The sequence below is a fragment of the Pristiophorus japonicus genome, chromosome 2, assembly GCF_044704955.1.
Source record: "Pristiophorus japonicus isolate sPriJap1 chromosome 2, sPriJap1.hap1, whole genome shotgun sequence".
Classification (NCBI taxonomy): domain Eukaryota; kingdom Metazoa; phylum Chordata; class Chondrichthyes; family Pristiophoridae; genus Pristiophorus; species Pristiophorus japonicus.
Window position 1 is genome coordinate 277,797,890 of NC_091978.1, and position 15,931 is coordinate 277,813,820.

Genomic DNA, 15,931 nt, shown 5'->3' on the forward strand with positions numbered 1-15,931 from the left:
CCTTTTTTGTGATGTGTATCCTTTCTGTCACCATTACACAATTTAATTCAGTTTACTGTTTGGGCAAAAAAAACTCTGTGGCCTCTACATTGAGATGTGCACGTTACAAACGGCTGCAGTACTGCTATGTTTCTTGTGGTGGTGCTGCCAAACTATCAGAATTCACTGTTTTCCATTGTTACTAGGTTTTCCCTCTGGCCCATAGTTTGGGATTTATATATCAACATCGTGAAATTTGCATTGATTTGGTACGCTGTGTAGTTTAACTATATTTATAAACGGGACATATTGGTCCCAGGCCAGCTTTTAGTTATTAAGACTACCTAAAAACACAATTATACTACAAGTACTGGTCTCCAAGTGTGATGAACCTGAAGATTGTGCTGTGCTGCTAGTTGAGTCTAGCAAATGTGGAGAGAGCTCTGCACATGCATTGTTAATTTTTTATATTAGGAGAGTGGGCAGCTCTCTTGTAACTAAAAATAAAAACAGGAAATTAAGTTTTAAGTTACCAGGCCATCCATGCGACAGCCTGGAAGCTTTTAAAGGTAGCTTTATACCAGGCTGCAGTTACAGTACATCTGGTATGAAGCCCAAGTGATTTAAGACTAGCTATTAGAGATAGTCTTGTACCCCTTAACTCAAGATGGATACAGATGAAGGAAGTAATTTTGCCCTATCTTAATTATCATTCATATGGAACTTTAAAAAATCTTGGCTTCTCCTTCCCCTGCATCATCTAACTATCTTTTAAATTAGTTTAAGGCTTTTGCCACCTATCTGGAAGACTTTTCCAAATATTGATCACTTTGTGTGATGAAGTACTTTCCAATAACCTGTTTGAAATGTCTATCTCTCTTTGTTGTAGTATTCTTAATGTCTGGTAATAGTACAGCTTAACCTAATCTATGCTGTTTTATATCTTTTATACCTCTATTCAGTCCCACTTGAGCCAGCTCCTATCAAAGCTAAAGAGCCCCAATTTCTACATTGATGCTACGGATAGGCATTTTTGTTTTCTGATGGTGCAATTGACTAGCAAACAAAATGGAATGCAGTGCTCAGGGAGTGGTCTTAGAGTTTTAGCATGATATCTTCCAACTTGTACTCAGCTGAGCAATATCATTTAAGCATTCTATTTACTTTTTAAAATTGCTGTTCCATAATGATTTGACATATAAAGTGGCAAATCTACTGTTGGCTTCGCCAAATGTCTTTTCACCTCACCTTTAGCTATTGTTTATGCCATATGTAGTATTCCTGTGACATGTATTTTTCAGTTACTACTTGCATTTATATAGTGACTTGAACATAGAAGTACATCTAAGGCACTTCAGAGGTGTAATCGGACACAAGTGGGCGGCAAGCCAAAGAAAGAGATATTCAGAAAGGTGACCAAAAACTTGTATCTTATATCCCTCATAACATCTTAGCGGCAAAGATGTCTATGAGCTCCTCACACGAAGGTGAGCGTGGAGGTGCCATTGGAAAAGAGCTTAAGAAAAGAGTTGGTAGTAGAGAAAAGAAGCCAGTGTTATTTTTCGTCTCAGTGACGATCCTCGAGCAGCGGGTGGTCTTGGTAAAGGAGCGTGAGGCCTAAGAGCTCTTGATGTGAAAACAGAAAATGCTGGAAATCTCAGCAGGGACAGGCAGCATCTGTGGGGAGAGAAACAGAGTTAACATTTCAGGTTCTGACAAAGGTTCATTGACCTGAAAAGTGAACTCTGTTTCTCTCTTCACAGGTGCTGCCTGACCCGCTGAGATTTCCAGCATTTTCTGTTTTTATTTCAGATTCCAGCATCTGCGGTATTTTGCTTTTGTATTAGCTCTTGATGTGGTTCAGTCAAGTCTGGTAATGGATGGCTAAACCAGTTGCACGCCACATATACTTAAGTCTGCTCCCTTTGGACTTGAGGAAGCGAAAATGGGTGCAATACAAGGGAGAGCAATCAGAATGGGAATGACTAAATATTTGACTGGGGACAAGGCCATCAAAGGTGGAGGCGAGGGAGTGGTTGACTAGATATATGGTTTAGAAATATTGGGCCCAAGTTTCCACATGATTTGCGCCTGATTTTTAGGAGCAACTGGTGGAGAACGGACTATCTTAGAAATCGCAATTCTCCACTTTTTTTTCTGCAGTTCTAGTCAGGTAGAACAGTTCTACTTTAGAACAGAATTTTTTCTTCAAAATGGGGTGTGTCCGGCCACTGACGCCTGATTTCAAAGTTTCCACCGTGAAAACTTACTCCAAACTAAAGTAGAATGGAGCAAGTGAAGATTTTTGTAGAACTGAAAAAACCTGTTCTACACTAAAAAATCAGACGCAGGTTACAAATTAGGCGTCCAGAACGAGGTGGGGGGGGAGGTGGGGGGAAGGGAAGTAATTAAATTCTACAATCAATCCTTATTTATACTTCTACAAATATTATACAAATAAATCCAACCTGAATAAACATTTATAAGCAAAGAAAAGATTAAATAAACCATCTTCCTACCTGTGTGAAAGTGCTTCAGCCATCGTTCGAAGGAAACCGCCGTTTGTTGCCGCACAGGGGAGGGAGGGGAAGGAGACAGCGGCTTTTTGTCACACGGGAGGGAGGGGAAGGAGACAGCGGCTTTTTGTCACACGGGAGGGAGGGGAAGGAGACGGCGGCTTTTTGTCACACGGGAGGGAGAGGAAGGAGACAGCGGCTTTTTGTCACACGGGAGGGAGGGGAAGGAGACAGCGGCTTGTTGCCGCGCAGGGGAGGGAGGGGAAGGAGACAGCGGCTTGTTGCCATGGAGGGGAGGGAGGGGAAGGAGACAGCGGCTTGTTGCCGCGGAGGGGAGGGAGGGGAAGGAGACAGTGAGAAGGGTAGCCTCAGTGCTGATGGCAATGTGCTTTTATTAAAAAATGTTCAAAAATTAAACAGCTACAAAGAACTACAAAAATGGCCGAGTGCCAATGTTTTTTTCACACTGAGCATGCGCGAACGCTCCAACGCGCACACGCAGCGTTGCCGGCAGGAAAAAAACTAATTTAAATAGTACCCGCCCCCTCCCACTTACAAAATTGGCGCGAGTGTAGGCCCCGCCCCCCTGGGCGCCACGCCAAACAGACAAGGAGCTGCAGAACGCTCGAGAATAGCGCGATTTTTTTTCTGACGCCCTTTTAGGCGCGAAAAACGGGCGCCCAGCTCGGAGGGGTGCCCGTTTTTTATCCTGTGGAAACTTGGGCCCTTTGTGGTAAATTGAGAGCCAAAGGCAACTTGGAAGTACAATTGTAAGTGACTTGGACAGCTTTTTCCAGGGGCTGGCACAGAAAAAAGTGGAGTTGAAAGGCGGTAGGAGAATGTACGCAATGAGGGATACAAGGACATGGTCGGAGATGGCCTTGTCTGATTCAGACCAAAGGAGAGGCCACGTTAAATGGCAAGGGTGTAAGCGATGGCCATGCCCATGAATAGTCGTGAGTTTCTGAAGGAATTTATACTCTTTCAATATACAATATCTTCCACTTAACTGCATTGAATTTCATCTGTCACTGATTTTGCCCATTTGCCAACTCTTCTTGTAAGCTGCTTCATTGGACTTAATATCAATGGTGAATTTGGCTAGTTTGCAGTGGATTCTAAATCATTCATGTAGGTTAAGAACAGTTGGAGCCTCAGCAGTAATCCCTGCTCTGCAAACATATGTACTGCTTACTTTCCTTCAACCAAATTTCTTATCCACATTCAGATTTTACCCAAATTCCCAATGTTTTTAGTTTAGTAGGCATTGTGAGGAACTTTATCAAAGGCTCTTTGGAAATAAATGTACACCCTAATACTGTTTTCCACTGTACATTTCAGATGTCACTTTCTCAGAGGTAATGAGATTCATCAGGCAAGATATTGGCCCAGAAATTGCTGAAATGGCACATCTTCTGGTGAGCGACATGAACTGGACTTTCTACCTTACCATTCAAATTGCACTATATTTGTACTGGAAATGCAAATTGATAGTGGTACAGTGATGTCAACACCTTATCTGGGACCTCATGAACATCATGCCCAATGGTCTATCTCCTTACCTAATGAAACAAAAGGATAAAAAAGTGAGCAAATGACTGAAGAAAATAGGATAGAGACTGAGAAATAGAAAGGGAAAGAAAAAATAGACGAAGGAAAAATACAATTTAAAAAAAAAAAAACAAGCATAAAAGTATATTAACCTAGTTGTGTTTGAGAATTGTTGTATTGGTCCTTGCGAAGTTATTAGTGAATGGCAGGGTAGGTGTGCGAAATGTACAAACGTTCTTTGGCCATGCATGATCATCATGATTAGGAACAGTGGAACTGCTTCATAGGAATTGCTAGACAAAAAAAGACCAGGATTCATCTAGTTTGCCTTCTACCATCCTGGTAATTGTATGACTCCTAACAGGAATCTAGATGGCATGACTGGCACAAAAATATTGAAAAGATAGATAAAGTTGTTAAAAACCTCTAGAAACAATTTACTACCTCAGAGTGAGACTCCACAGTTTCATTGTTCCCATTCTGGGCCTCCAAGGTTGACTGCCATATCAGGACCATAAATCATATCATTAACCGGGTCCTTACAATATGAATTACCAGCCCTAAATGTCTGCTGTGAGATTAATTTGCGTTAACGGCACAAATCCAAAAATTCCATGCCACACAATTTATTTCCATGAGGCTTGTGGGAAGGTTGCAAATTTTTCAGATTTTTCCAGGCTTATTGTCCAACAATTTGTGGAGAATCAGAATTCTTGGCCTATCTCCTCTTCGCCACAAATTGCTGTATTTGTTACAAACTAATAATGGTGAGTGCCGTGAACTTGCTATTATTTCCCAACAGTTTCGAAAGCTAGATTCTGTTATTTACTAGGTTATTCTTGTACAGGATACCCTTAGATTATCTCATGATCGATTCCATTACTAGGTAGTGATGATGGTTCTGCAATTTATGGGTTAAACTTGTCTCCTTTTTTAAAAATGGATACTATATTAACTACCTTCCCCAACATATAATGAGCACGGCACAAGTTTCATCCCTTAGTATTCTGAGATATATACCATCTGTTGCCGTGGACTTGCTTGGTTTAAAGCGCTTTAAGCCTGTCTGAAACCTACACCTTGATGAAGTCAAAGTCTGTAATTCTGCATGGATTATTGCTGTTAATACTGCACATGTTACTGTAGTCTTCTCTGATAGAAACATAGAAAATAGGTGCAGGAGTAGGCCATTTGGCCCTTCGAGCCTGCGCCACCATTCAATACGATCATGCAACTTCAGTATCCCATTCCTGCTTTCTCTTCATACCCCTTGGTCCCTTTAGCCGTACGGGCCACATCTAACTCCCTTTTGAATATATCTAATGAACTGGTCTCAACAACTTTCTGTGGTAAAGAATTCCACAGGTTCACAATTCTTGTGAGTGAAGAAGTTTCTCCTCATCTCGGTCCTAAATGGCTTACCCCTTATCCTTAGACTGTGACCCCTGGTTCTGGACTTCCCCAACATCGGGAACATTCTTCTTGCATCTAACCTGTCCAATCCCATCAGAATTTTATATGTTTCTGAGATCCCCTCTTTCTTCTCAATTCCATTGAATATAAGCCTAGTCGATCCCATCTGTCTTCATGTGTCAGTCCTGTCATCCCGGGAATCAGTCTGGTGAACCTTCGCTGCACTCCCTCAATAGCAAGAATGTCCTTCCTCAGATTAAGAGACTAAAACTACACTATATTCAAGGTGTATCACCAGCAAGGCTCTGTATAACTGCAGTAAGACCTCCCTGCTCCTATACTCAAATCCTCTCGCTATGAAGGCCAACATGCCATTTGCCACCTTCACCGCCTGCATGCCAACTTTCAATGACTGATGTACCATGACACCCAGGTCCCATTCCACCTCCCTTTTCCTAATCTGTCACGATTCATATAATATTCTGCCTTCCTGTTTTTGCCACCAAAGTGGATAACTTCACATTTATCTACATTACACTGCATCTGCCATGCATTTGCCCACTCACCTAATCTGTCCAAGTCACCCTGCAGTCTCTTAGCATCCTCCTCACAGCTTACACTGCCACTCAGTTTAGTGCCATCTGCAAACTTGGAGATATTACATTCAATTCCTTCGTCTAAATCATTAATGTATATTGTAAATAGCTGGAGTCCCAGCACTGAACCTTGCGGTACCCCACTAGTCACTGTCTGCCATTCTGAAAAGGACCCGTTTATTCCTACTCTTTGCTTCCTATCTGCCAACCAGTTCTCTATCCACGTCAATACATTACCCCCAAGACCATGTGCTTTATTATTGCACACTAATCTCTTGTGTGGGACCTTGTCAAAAGCCTTTTGAAAGTCCAAATACACCACATCCACTGGTTCTCCCTTGTCCACTCTACTAGTTACACTCTCATAAAATTCTAGAAGATTTGTCGAGCATGATTTCCCTTTCATAAATCCATGCTGACTTGGACTGATCCTGTCATTGCTTTCCAAATGTGCTGCTATTACATCTTTAATAATTGATTCCAACATTTTCCCCACTACCGATGTCAGGCTAACCGATCTATAATTCCCTGTTTTCTCTCTCCCTTTTTTAAAAAGTGGGGTTACATTAGCTACCCTCCAATCCATAGGAACTGATCCAGAGACGATAGAATGTTGGAAAATGATCCCCAATGCATCCACTATTTCTAGGGCCACTTCCTTAAGTACTCTGGGAAGCTGACCATCAGGCCCTGGGGATTTATCGGCCTTCAATCCCATCAATTTCCCTAACACAATTTCCTGACTAATAAGGATTTCCTTCAGTTCCTCCTCCTCGCTAGACCCTCGGTCCCCTAGTATTTCCGGAAGGTTATTTGTGTCTTCCTTAGTGAAGATCGAACCAAAGTATTTGTTCAATTGGTCTGCCATTTCTTTGTTCCCCATTATAAATTCACCTGATTCTGACTGCAAGAGATCTACATTTGTCTTCACTAATCTTTTTCTCTTCACATATCTATAGAAGCTTTTGCAGTCAGTTTTTATGTTCCATGCAAGCTTACTCTCATACTCTATTTTCCCCCTCCTAATTAAACCCTTTATCCTCCTCTGCTGAATTCTAAATTTCTCTCACTCAGGTTTGCTGCTTTTTCTGGCCAATTTATATGCCTCTTCCTTGGATTTAACACTATCCCTAGTTTCCCTTATTAGCCATGGTTGAGCCACCTTCCCTGTTTTATTTTTACGCCAGACAAGGATGTACAATTGTTGAAGTTCATCCATGTGATCTTTAAATGTCTGCCATTGCCTATCCACCGTCAACCCTTTAAGTATCATTCGCCAGTCTATTCTAGCCAATTCACATCTCATACCATCGAAGTTACTTTTCTTTCAGTTCAGGACCCTAGTCTCTGAATTGACTGTGTCGCACTCCACCTTAATAAAGAATTCTACCATATTATGGTCGCCCTTCCCCAAGGGGCCTCGCACAACAAGATTGCTAATTAATCCTCTCTCATTACACAACACCCAGTCTAGGATGGCCAACTCTCTAGTTGATTCCTCGACATATTGGTTTGGAAAACCATCCCTTTTACACTCCAAGGAATCCTCCTCCACCATATTTCTACCAGTTTGGTGAGCCCAATCTACATATAGATTAAAGTCACCCATGATAACTGCTGTACCTTTTATTGCACGCATCCCTAATTTCCTGTTTAATGCCATCCCCAACCTCACTACTACTGTTTGGTGGTCTGCACACAACACCCATTCGTGTTTTCTGCCCTTTGATGTTCCGCAGCTCTACCCATACAGATTCCTGTCCTTCCTTACTATTGCGTTAACCTCCTCTTTAACCAGCAACGCTACCCCACCTCCTTTTCCTTTCTGTCTGTCCTTCCTGAATATTTAATACCCCTGGATGTTGAGTTCCCAGCCTTGTTCACCCTGGAGCCATGCATCCGTAATCCCAATTACATCATATCCGTTAACGGCTATCTGCTCAGTTAATTCATCCATCTTATTGCGAATGCTCCTCACATTGAGACACAGAGCCTTCAGGCTTGTTTTGTTGACACTCTTTGTCCTTTTAGAATTATGTTGTAATGTGGCCCTTTTTGATTTTTGCCCTTGATTTCTCTGCCCTCCACTTTTCCTTACCTCCTTTCTACCTTTTGCTTCTGTCCCCATTTTACTTCCCCCTGTCTCCCTGCATAGATTCCCATCCCCCTGCCATATTAGTTTAATCCCTCCCCAACAGCACTAGCAAACACTCCCCCTAGGACATCGGTTCCGGCCCTGCCCAGGTGCAGTCTGTCTGGTTTGTACTGATCCCACCTCTCCCAATATCCCAAGAATTTGAATCCCTCCCTCTTGCACCATTCCTCAAGCCACATATTCATCTTAACTATCCTGCTATTTCTACTCTGACTAGCACGTGGTAGCAATCCTGAGATTACTACCTTTTTGAGGTCCTACTTTTTAATTTAACCCCTAGCTCCCTAAATTCAGCTTGTAGGACCTCATTCCGTTTTTTACCTATACCGTTGGTACCTATATGCACCACGACAACTGGCTGTTCACCCTCCCACTCCAGAATGCCCTGCAGCCGCTCCGAGACATCCTTGACCCTTGCATCAGGGAGACAACATGCCACCCTGGAGTCTCGATTGCGGCCGCAGAAACGCCTATCTATTCCCCTTACAGTAGAATCCCCTACCACTATAGCTCTCCCACTCTTTTTTTTTTCCTGCCCTCCTGTGCAGCAGAGCCACCCATGGTGCCATGAACTTGGCTGTTGCTGCCTTCCCCTGATGGGCCATCTCCACCAACAGTACTCAAAATGGTGTATCTGTTTTGGAGGGAGATGACTGCAGGGGACCCCTGAATAACCTTTGTAACCTGAATACTGTAAGATGAATACTTCAAGGGAATAGCTGTTGTATTTAGCATTTGCAACTAAATTAATTTCCAGTTCCCTCTTTTCTCTCATCACTCTCTCTTGACATGTTTCTGTAGTTTCCTGTAATCATCCCAGGGGCACCCTCACTCCTTCTGCCTCTTGTATCTTTTTCTGGTTGACATATTCATCCATTTAGTATCTTGTTTTTTGAGTCAATACGTGCTAATATAAATGCATTTGTCCTGCATATTCCTCAATATTCCTTTATGGTATTCTATTTGTCTTCTATTAAGGTGTTCTATTTCCTCCCCAATCATTGTGTTTTACTTCTTCCTTCACACTCTTGTACTTGGCTATTTTAAAAGTTAGACCTAGATGTTTATCGTCCGTTGTGTATGATCTCAAATGGTATTGAACTTAATCATGTTGTGGTCACTATCACTGAGGTGCCGCAACTTAAACTTTTTATACAAAAGCAAAATACTGTGGATACTTGAATCTGAAATAAAACAGAAAATGCTGGAAATCTCAGCGGGTCAGGCAGTATCTGTGGAGAGAAACAGAGTTAACGTCAGATCTGACTAGTTTTGTTTTATTTTAAACTTTTTATATGCTACCAAGTCACTTAACCAATACTAAGTTGAATTGAGAAGTGCCTTTTGTGGTTTCTCTGATGCATTGCATCATGAAGCAGTCATGCACTATATTTATCAATTGCCATTGTTGATCACTTGACATTCTCAATTTATATTTGGTTGAAATCCCTCATAAACTTTCTACATTCACATATCCTTTTTGTCTCTTCACACAAATTCTGTTTCCTTCTGTCATCTGTAGCAAATTCCTAGTGTAGTTTTAACTTTCTTTGTTAGTAACCTCCAGCCAGAGTATTTCATTGCGTAGCTTTGCTCTTTCTACTTTCTTTACCTCCAAAGTATCTGACATTTTGAGCAACACCCACTCCTTTTCTAACAGTTGGATTTCCTGAATGGGTTTTATTCATATCCATTTTGAGAGGTAAGCCATTGTTTCCATTCAAGTTCCTTACTGCTGCAGCAGTCTCTAATTTGTAACGAATGCTTCTGGCATTCATGTATAACCATTTTAATATAGGGTTTTCTGTATCTTGTGCCTTCGGAACCAGACTGCTGAAAACTGAGGCCAATACTGCTGTATCTAGTCCTCATCTGAAACTGTTTTGCATTGATGCAAAAGTAGTAACATAAAAATTCTTAACTACATAAATTTGTGTGATTTTTGAAGGCACACTTGAAAATTGAGTCTCTTCTTCCCCTCCCCAAATTCATTTCAAATAGTTTCAATATCTGAATACACGTAACTGGTGTATAAGTCTAGTTTTTAATGAACAAATGACTATTGGGGCAATTACATCTGTTAATTTATAGAGCGCTTAAATTATCTGGGTGGTTGATTCATTATTCAGTCATTTCTGAGCAGGGAAACAGTAAAATGTGTGGTATGTCCCAGTGCAGGTGACTGGATTAAAAAGTGAAGTGATTCATAGTGGTAAATTTAAAATGTTATTTCTTTTTTTTGCAAGAACTAGCAGATAACGGGGAATGCCCAAGCAACACAATTTTTAGTTCACCATCTTTGGTGTATCTGTTTTACCCTTGTATCTTTCTTGGCAGCGCTTAGCTTGCTACACAGGAAAGTCTGTGTTGGAGAGTTTTGGCATGACTACTGTGACTGCAATTCCTTATCTAGCTGGCAGTAGGGGAATTTAAAGTAGACTTGGCCAAGCCATGTTCAGTTTTTGCCCCAAAGAAGAAACACCATTTTCTGGCAGATAGTTGAGAACTTACAAAATTCACCCAAATATGGTAATGAGTGAAAGTAAATTTTGGGCTTCAAACTTACTGGATCAGTATTCAAGCTCTTCGCTAACTGCAGTATTGTCATTTAATTATACTCTGATATCCAACAATAATAAACTGTTGAAATACTGCCTGTTTTGTGAAGATTGGTTGAGTAATTTATTTTATACTTTGTTTGGAGGCCAAAGCATTGCACATATTCAATTGATGATTCATTACTGTGTTTTAAAAATAAATAAATTCTTCCCCCAAATGGCCTCCACTGTCAAAGAAAATTCCAGAAAATGCTTACTCTGCTATGCCTGTAGAATGGTGACGTCATCAGTTGACTAATGTGTGTGTACGCGCATGAGCTACGCATCTAAAACTTTACCATCTAGTTACATTTGATAACAGAATTTTGGAATGCTGTATTTTACAGTTACACATGAACCACTCACATTGTTGGCACAAAAACAAAATACTGTGGAGGCTGAAAATCTGAAATAAAAACATAAAATTCTGGAAAAACTCAGCAGGTCAGGCATCATCTGTGGAGAGAGAAACAAAATTAACGTTTCAGGTCGATGACCTTTCGTTAGCGCATTGTGCATTGCACATGAGAAACGTGTTTTGTTGTGCTCATCAATGTTGGTAACTAAACAGTGAATCAGCACAAACAGATTGCTCGATGACAATTATTTTGTTACTGACAAATAGCAGAATATCCTTAACTGGACACATTCAGATTTCATGAATTCTGCATTCGTGGTTGGTGCATTGTGGGTAAAAAGCAGACATGCCCATACTGTAATGAAAAGGTGGACCTCAAAAGAATGCTGAATAATCCGTATCCTTTATAATTTAGTTACATTTCAGATGAAACAAGTTGAATAAGAGCTACGTGGAAGTCATTGATGACTTAAGTAAATATTGGCACAATTTGTTTTTGTCATTTTAAGTAATGATTTTGATTTTAGTGAGCTTGCAGGCGTGTGTGCATGTGTTGCCACAAAAAAATAGTGCTAGTCTGCGATAGAAGTTCCCGATGATGATTAAACTCCGCGGTATTAGTTTCTACACTATTTACAAAACGGCCCATGACACATGCAAGTTTTGGACATGGTCCCTTTTAAGGCAAGTATGGAAGGTGCCCTAAGTATGTGTGTTTTCTGTCCCTTCTCATGCCCCGCACCCGCCCCCTCCCCCGCCCACACACACACTATTATTTTGGATTTTGCCCACTTGATAAACTGCTTTGATAGTTGCGTAAAAATAAAACGGGGAAGGTGGCTCAACCATGGCTAATAAGGGAAATTAGGGATAATGTTAAATCCAAGGAAAAGACATTTAAATTGGCCAGAAAAAGCAACAAAACTGGGGACTGGAGAAATATAGAATTCAGCAGAGTTATCTTAATGTGGCACCTTATCGAATGCCTTCTGGAAATCCAAATACACTACATCTACTGGTTCTCATTTATCCACCCTGCTCGTTACATCCTCAAAGAACTCTAATAAACTTGTCAAACATGATTTCCCATTCAGAAAACCATACCGACCTCTGCTTGATTGTATTATGATTTTCTAAATGTCCGGCTACTACTTCCTTTGTTTGGACTCCTTATTTAACCATCCAAGAGTTGATTATCTGCAAGGAAACTTGTCTGAGTACAGAACATTTTTGATTTGTCAACATTTTATGTATTTAAAACTGATGGTAAATGAATTAGAGCAATAAAAGCAAGGCTGATTGGTCTATTAGAGGTGATTGTACATCTTTTGGACATGCATAATATTTACTGTCATCCAATGAAAAATGAACAATTTGTGTGCAAGATGCCTCGCAGTTCCCAAAGTGTAAAATATTAACAAATATTAAGTGTGCACCGAATATTATATTTTCTTTAACTTCTTCACAGGTGGGAGCGCACACATGTTTTGTATGGCCAGCTTTTGGATTGGCTGCGATACCTAGTTGCATGGCAGCCTGTAATTATAGGTCTCGTACAGGGTATTAACTATATACTAGGTCTAGAATAAGACCCTCGCATTTTTTTGTGATGTACATTATAAATGACAAGAACCAGTTTAAATTCTGTATATTCTGTACTTTATATTGTGTATAAAAAAAAAAGTTTACTCTGAAAATATGACACTTAGCATTACATAGCTGCAAAATGTTTTGTTGGTAAATTAATTACTTTTTATTGTGGTGATTATGCTGTCACTTAACTAACGTGCAATATTTTTTTAAAGATGCAGTAAAGCCAGATTTTGTAAAAAGGAGCCTCAGTTTGTTTCACTGCAGAAGAATGCAGTCCCCGACAACAGCAATGTTAACAAATATTAAAGGAAGTATTTACCATGCTATATTCCTATGATTCATTGTTGATTGTAGCTTATAATGCTGATTTGGAAATTGTAAATATTACTTCAAAGGAAATTTGATGATAAAATGCACAGATACATAATAGCTTATTAAAAAAAATGAATGAAGTTCATAATTCTTGTAATTTCAACACTTAACAGCAATGTTGTGAAAAATTATTCTGGTGTAAACAACTGTTTATAGATCTACACAAACCTAATTCATACTTCCTGTAGTGATTTTCTTTGATATTTAATATTGACCACCAATACTGTATTGACTTACAGTGGGTTGCTGATTTTATATTTATTCTCTTTCAAGATGTTCATTTAGCCATTCATGTGGCAATAAAATGTGTTGTCTGCTACAGTCCAGATACTTATTTTTGTTTAATTTTGAAGGTACTAACTCTTGTCTTTTTGGTATTTTACTTTTTAATTCTAATCATTTGAAACTTGATACTTTTATATTGCATTAAGATAGGAAAAAATAATAGCTTTGGCTAATTTGACTTTGAACCTAAACATTGCCATCTCTGTTTCTGGTACTTTTTAATCCACAAAGCTGTTTTACAATTCAGAGTACAATTTATATTTAGAAGTATTATATATTTATAATTTATAAGTCTGCCCATTTAGGGCCCTCTTAATTTTTTTTGCAATATTTGCATTCTTTTTAATTTAAAAGTATTGTCTAAACTATGAATGATGTCACAGGATACTGGCTATAAATAATTATTGAGCCGGAGAGTGAGACACAAATGAATCAACAGTTAGCGTTGTGACTGAAGATTACGTCCTGAATTAAACCTAGAGAATTTCTGTTTTCAATGTCTTTTGGTAAACGATATTAATTGAAAATTGATTTCAGATATCCAGGAAAAAGGCTTCCTTTGTCTCTGTCATTGGGGAGTAGTCATACACAAAACTGCCATGATTTATCCACATTAAACACTTCACTTTTACAAGTGAGCCATCATCAGTAATAAATGATAAATAAATCAATAAATCAACCAATCACTATAACGTTTTGAAAATGATTACACCATTCCACACCATAACTATTTTTTGACGTAATAAATTTGCTAATTAACTGTTGACATGCCTAATCACAACCGACTATCTCAGCCAGTTCCTCCGAACGTATGTCTTGAATTACAAGCTACTGCTTCATGCATTGCTAAATCAGACGTGCTTCAGAACTGTCCCTCCTTTACCATATTGATTGCTTTTACAGAATCCTAGGTAAACTAACACAAATCTACACGCAACAGGTAGGTGGAGGTAAAAGCTGAATAAAGTACTTTAAAACATCCAGTAACACAGGATCTTTACACCCTCAAGTGAATTTTGTATAGTTTATCAAATTATTTGAAGCTGTCTGCACAACAATACATTGTAAACCCCCAAATGGCTGAGCCACTGTGCGAACGCTCATTGTAATTGCTTCTTCAGAAATTAATGCAAAAACACACAACTCCATGGGGTTGGGGAGAACAGACACCTATGTAGGAACAAGCCCATCCCTTTTTAAATAATCTCAACCCCAGAAACCCAGCTTTTCCCCATACCCTTCAATCATTTTCTCTCCAGAAACTTAGCTTAAACTCATTTATATTACTCTCTTGCTCTCTCTCTTGAGCAACTGCTTCCACAACGTCATTACTCTTTGTGTAAATAAATGCTCACTGACTTCCCTCCTTGTTCCATGACACAATAATAAGGTATGGATTCGGGATGGTGCAGGCTTGATGATTCAAATGGCCCTTTCTCATTCCAGACTTCTTTTATAATACTCCCGGTTGAACGCGACAGGCACTGTTCCCGCAGGTAACGGCGGGGAACCCATTCGACCAGTGCTAGGGACGGCATACGTCGGGCCCCTCCCACACTGCCTGCACAGATTCGGGGCGAGGAGCTACTGCACATGCACACACACTCCAGCGCGCATGAGCAGGGCTGCCGGCACTAAATGTGCTGCTGTGAGCTAGCCCTGCCGGCAGATCTTCGGCGCCACGCTTTGGCCCCACCCCCCGCAGCTGCTAGTGCGCTGCGCCGACCTGGAACGGGCCCGAGAAAGATTGCAGAATACCGAGGTAGGCTTTAGGCACATTTTTTTGTTCCAGGAAACAAGCATGCCTCTTCTAAAGGAGGGCCGAAACTTGAGCCTATTGTCACTAATGACTGAGGCAGCAGTGTATCTAGGGAGCAAGATAATTAATATCTCAAGATTAACGTCTTGGAGGACTTGTCTTGATATAAAGATAATTGTCATCATTCAGTGTTCTCATTCAGTGAACCTCATTAGTTCAGTGTTCAATATTTTCAGTTCACTTTTTCTATCTTTCAGTTTCTGGGATTGATACTTGGACTCTGCAGTGAGCAGAGTGCCGCCTCTCACATCTACAATCTTCATCTCAGAAAGTTGCAAAAAATTGTTTCCGCTAAAGGTTTCACAATTATTGAACCATACATTTGTTCCAGTCAGGACAATTTAACTTCTTGACTGATTTTTAACTTTGGTTTGTAAGTATTTGTACCATCAGTATTGTGTTTTTGTGCTTCTGTGCAATTATATTGTAAATAAATCATAGGTTTATCCTGAATATAGTGTCTGACAGTATGGTATTTGCCACCATTCAGAGAAGGCAGGAAAACATAATGGACATCCAATATGGTCTCTGGTGTATTGTACCTAATTGTTAGTCTTGTGGTGTGCTATTCTATCAATGGCGTGCATAACATGCAGGTTTTAGCTCATTGGAGACTTGGAGTAATTTTAGAAAAGACAGACTTGCATTTATATAGTGCCTTTCATGACCAATAAAGTATTTTTGAAGTGCAATCACT

The 15,931-nt window shown here is 40.0% G+C and overlaps 1 protein-coding gene and 1 long non-coding RNA gene across 2 annotated transcripts in view; both read left to right on the plus strand.

The window, feature by feature from the left end:
* Positions 1 to 13,451, plus strand: part of rnf175 (ring finger protein 175) — a 69,458-nt gene extending 56,007 nt beyond the window's left edge. The window contains exons 8-9 of the mRNA XM_070871419.1: positions 11,461 to 11,562; positions 12,634 to 13,451. Of these exons, the coding sequence (XP_070727520.1) occupies positions 11,461 to 11,562; positions 12,634 to 12,754 (223 nt within the window). The 3' untranslated portion in view covers positions 12,755 to 13,451. The remainder of the gene's footprint in view (positions 1 to 11,460; positions 11,563 to 12,633) is intronic.
* LOC139246522 (uncharacterized) lies at positions 22 to 11,447 on the plus strand. Its single transcript, XR_011590347.1, has 3 exons — positions 22 to 1,391; positions 3,837 to 3,913; positions 10,457 to 11,447. It is a non-coding gene; the product is annotated as an uncharacterized lncRNA (long non-coding RNA).
* Positions 13,452 to 15,931: the final 2,480 nt, after the last annotated feature.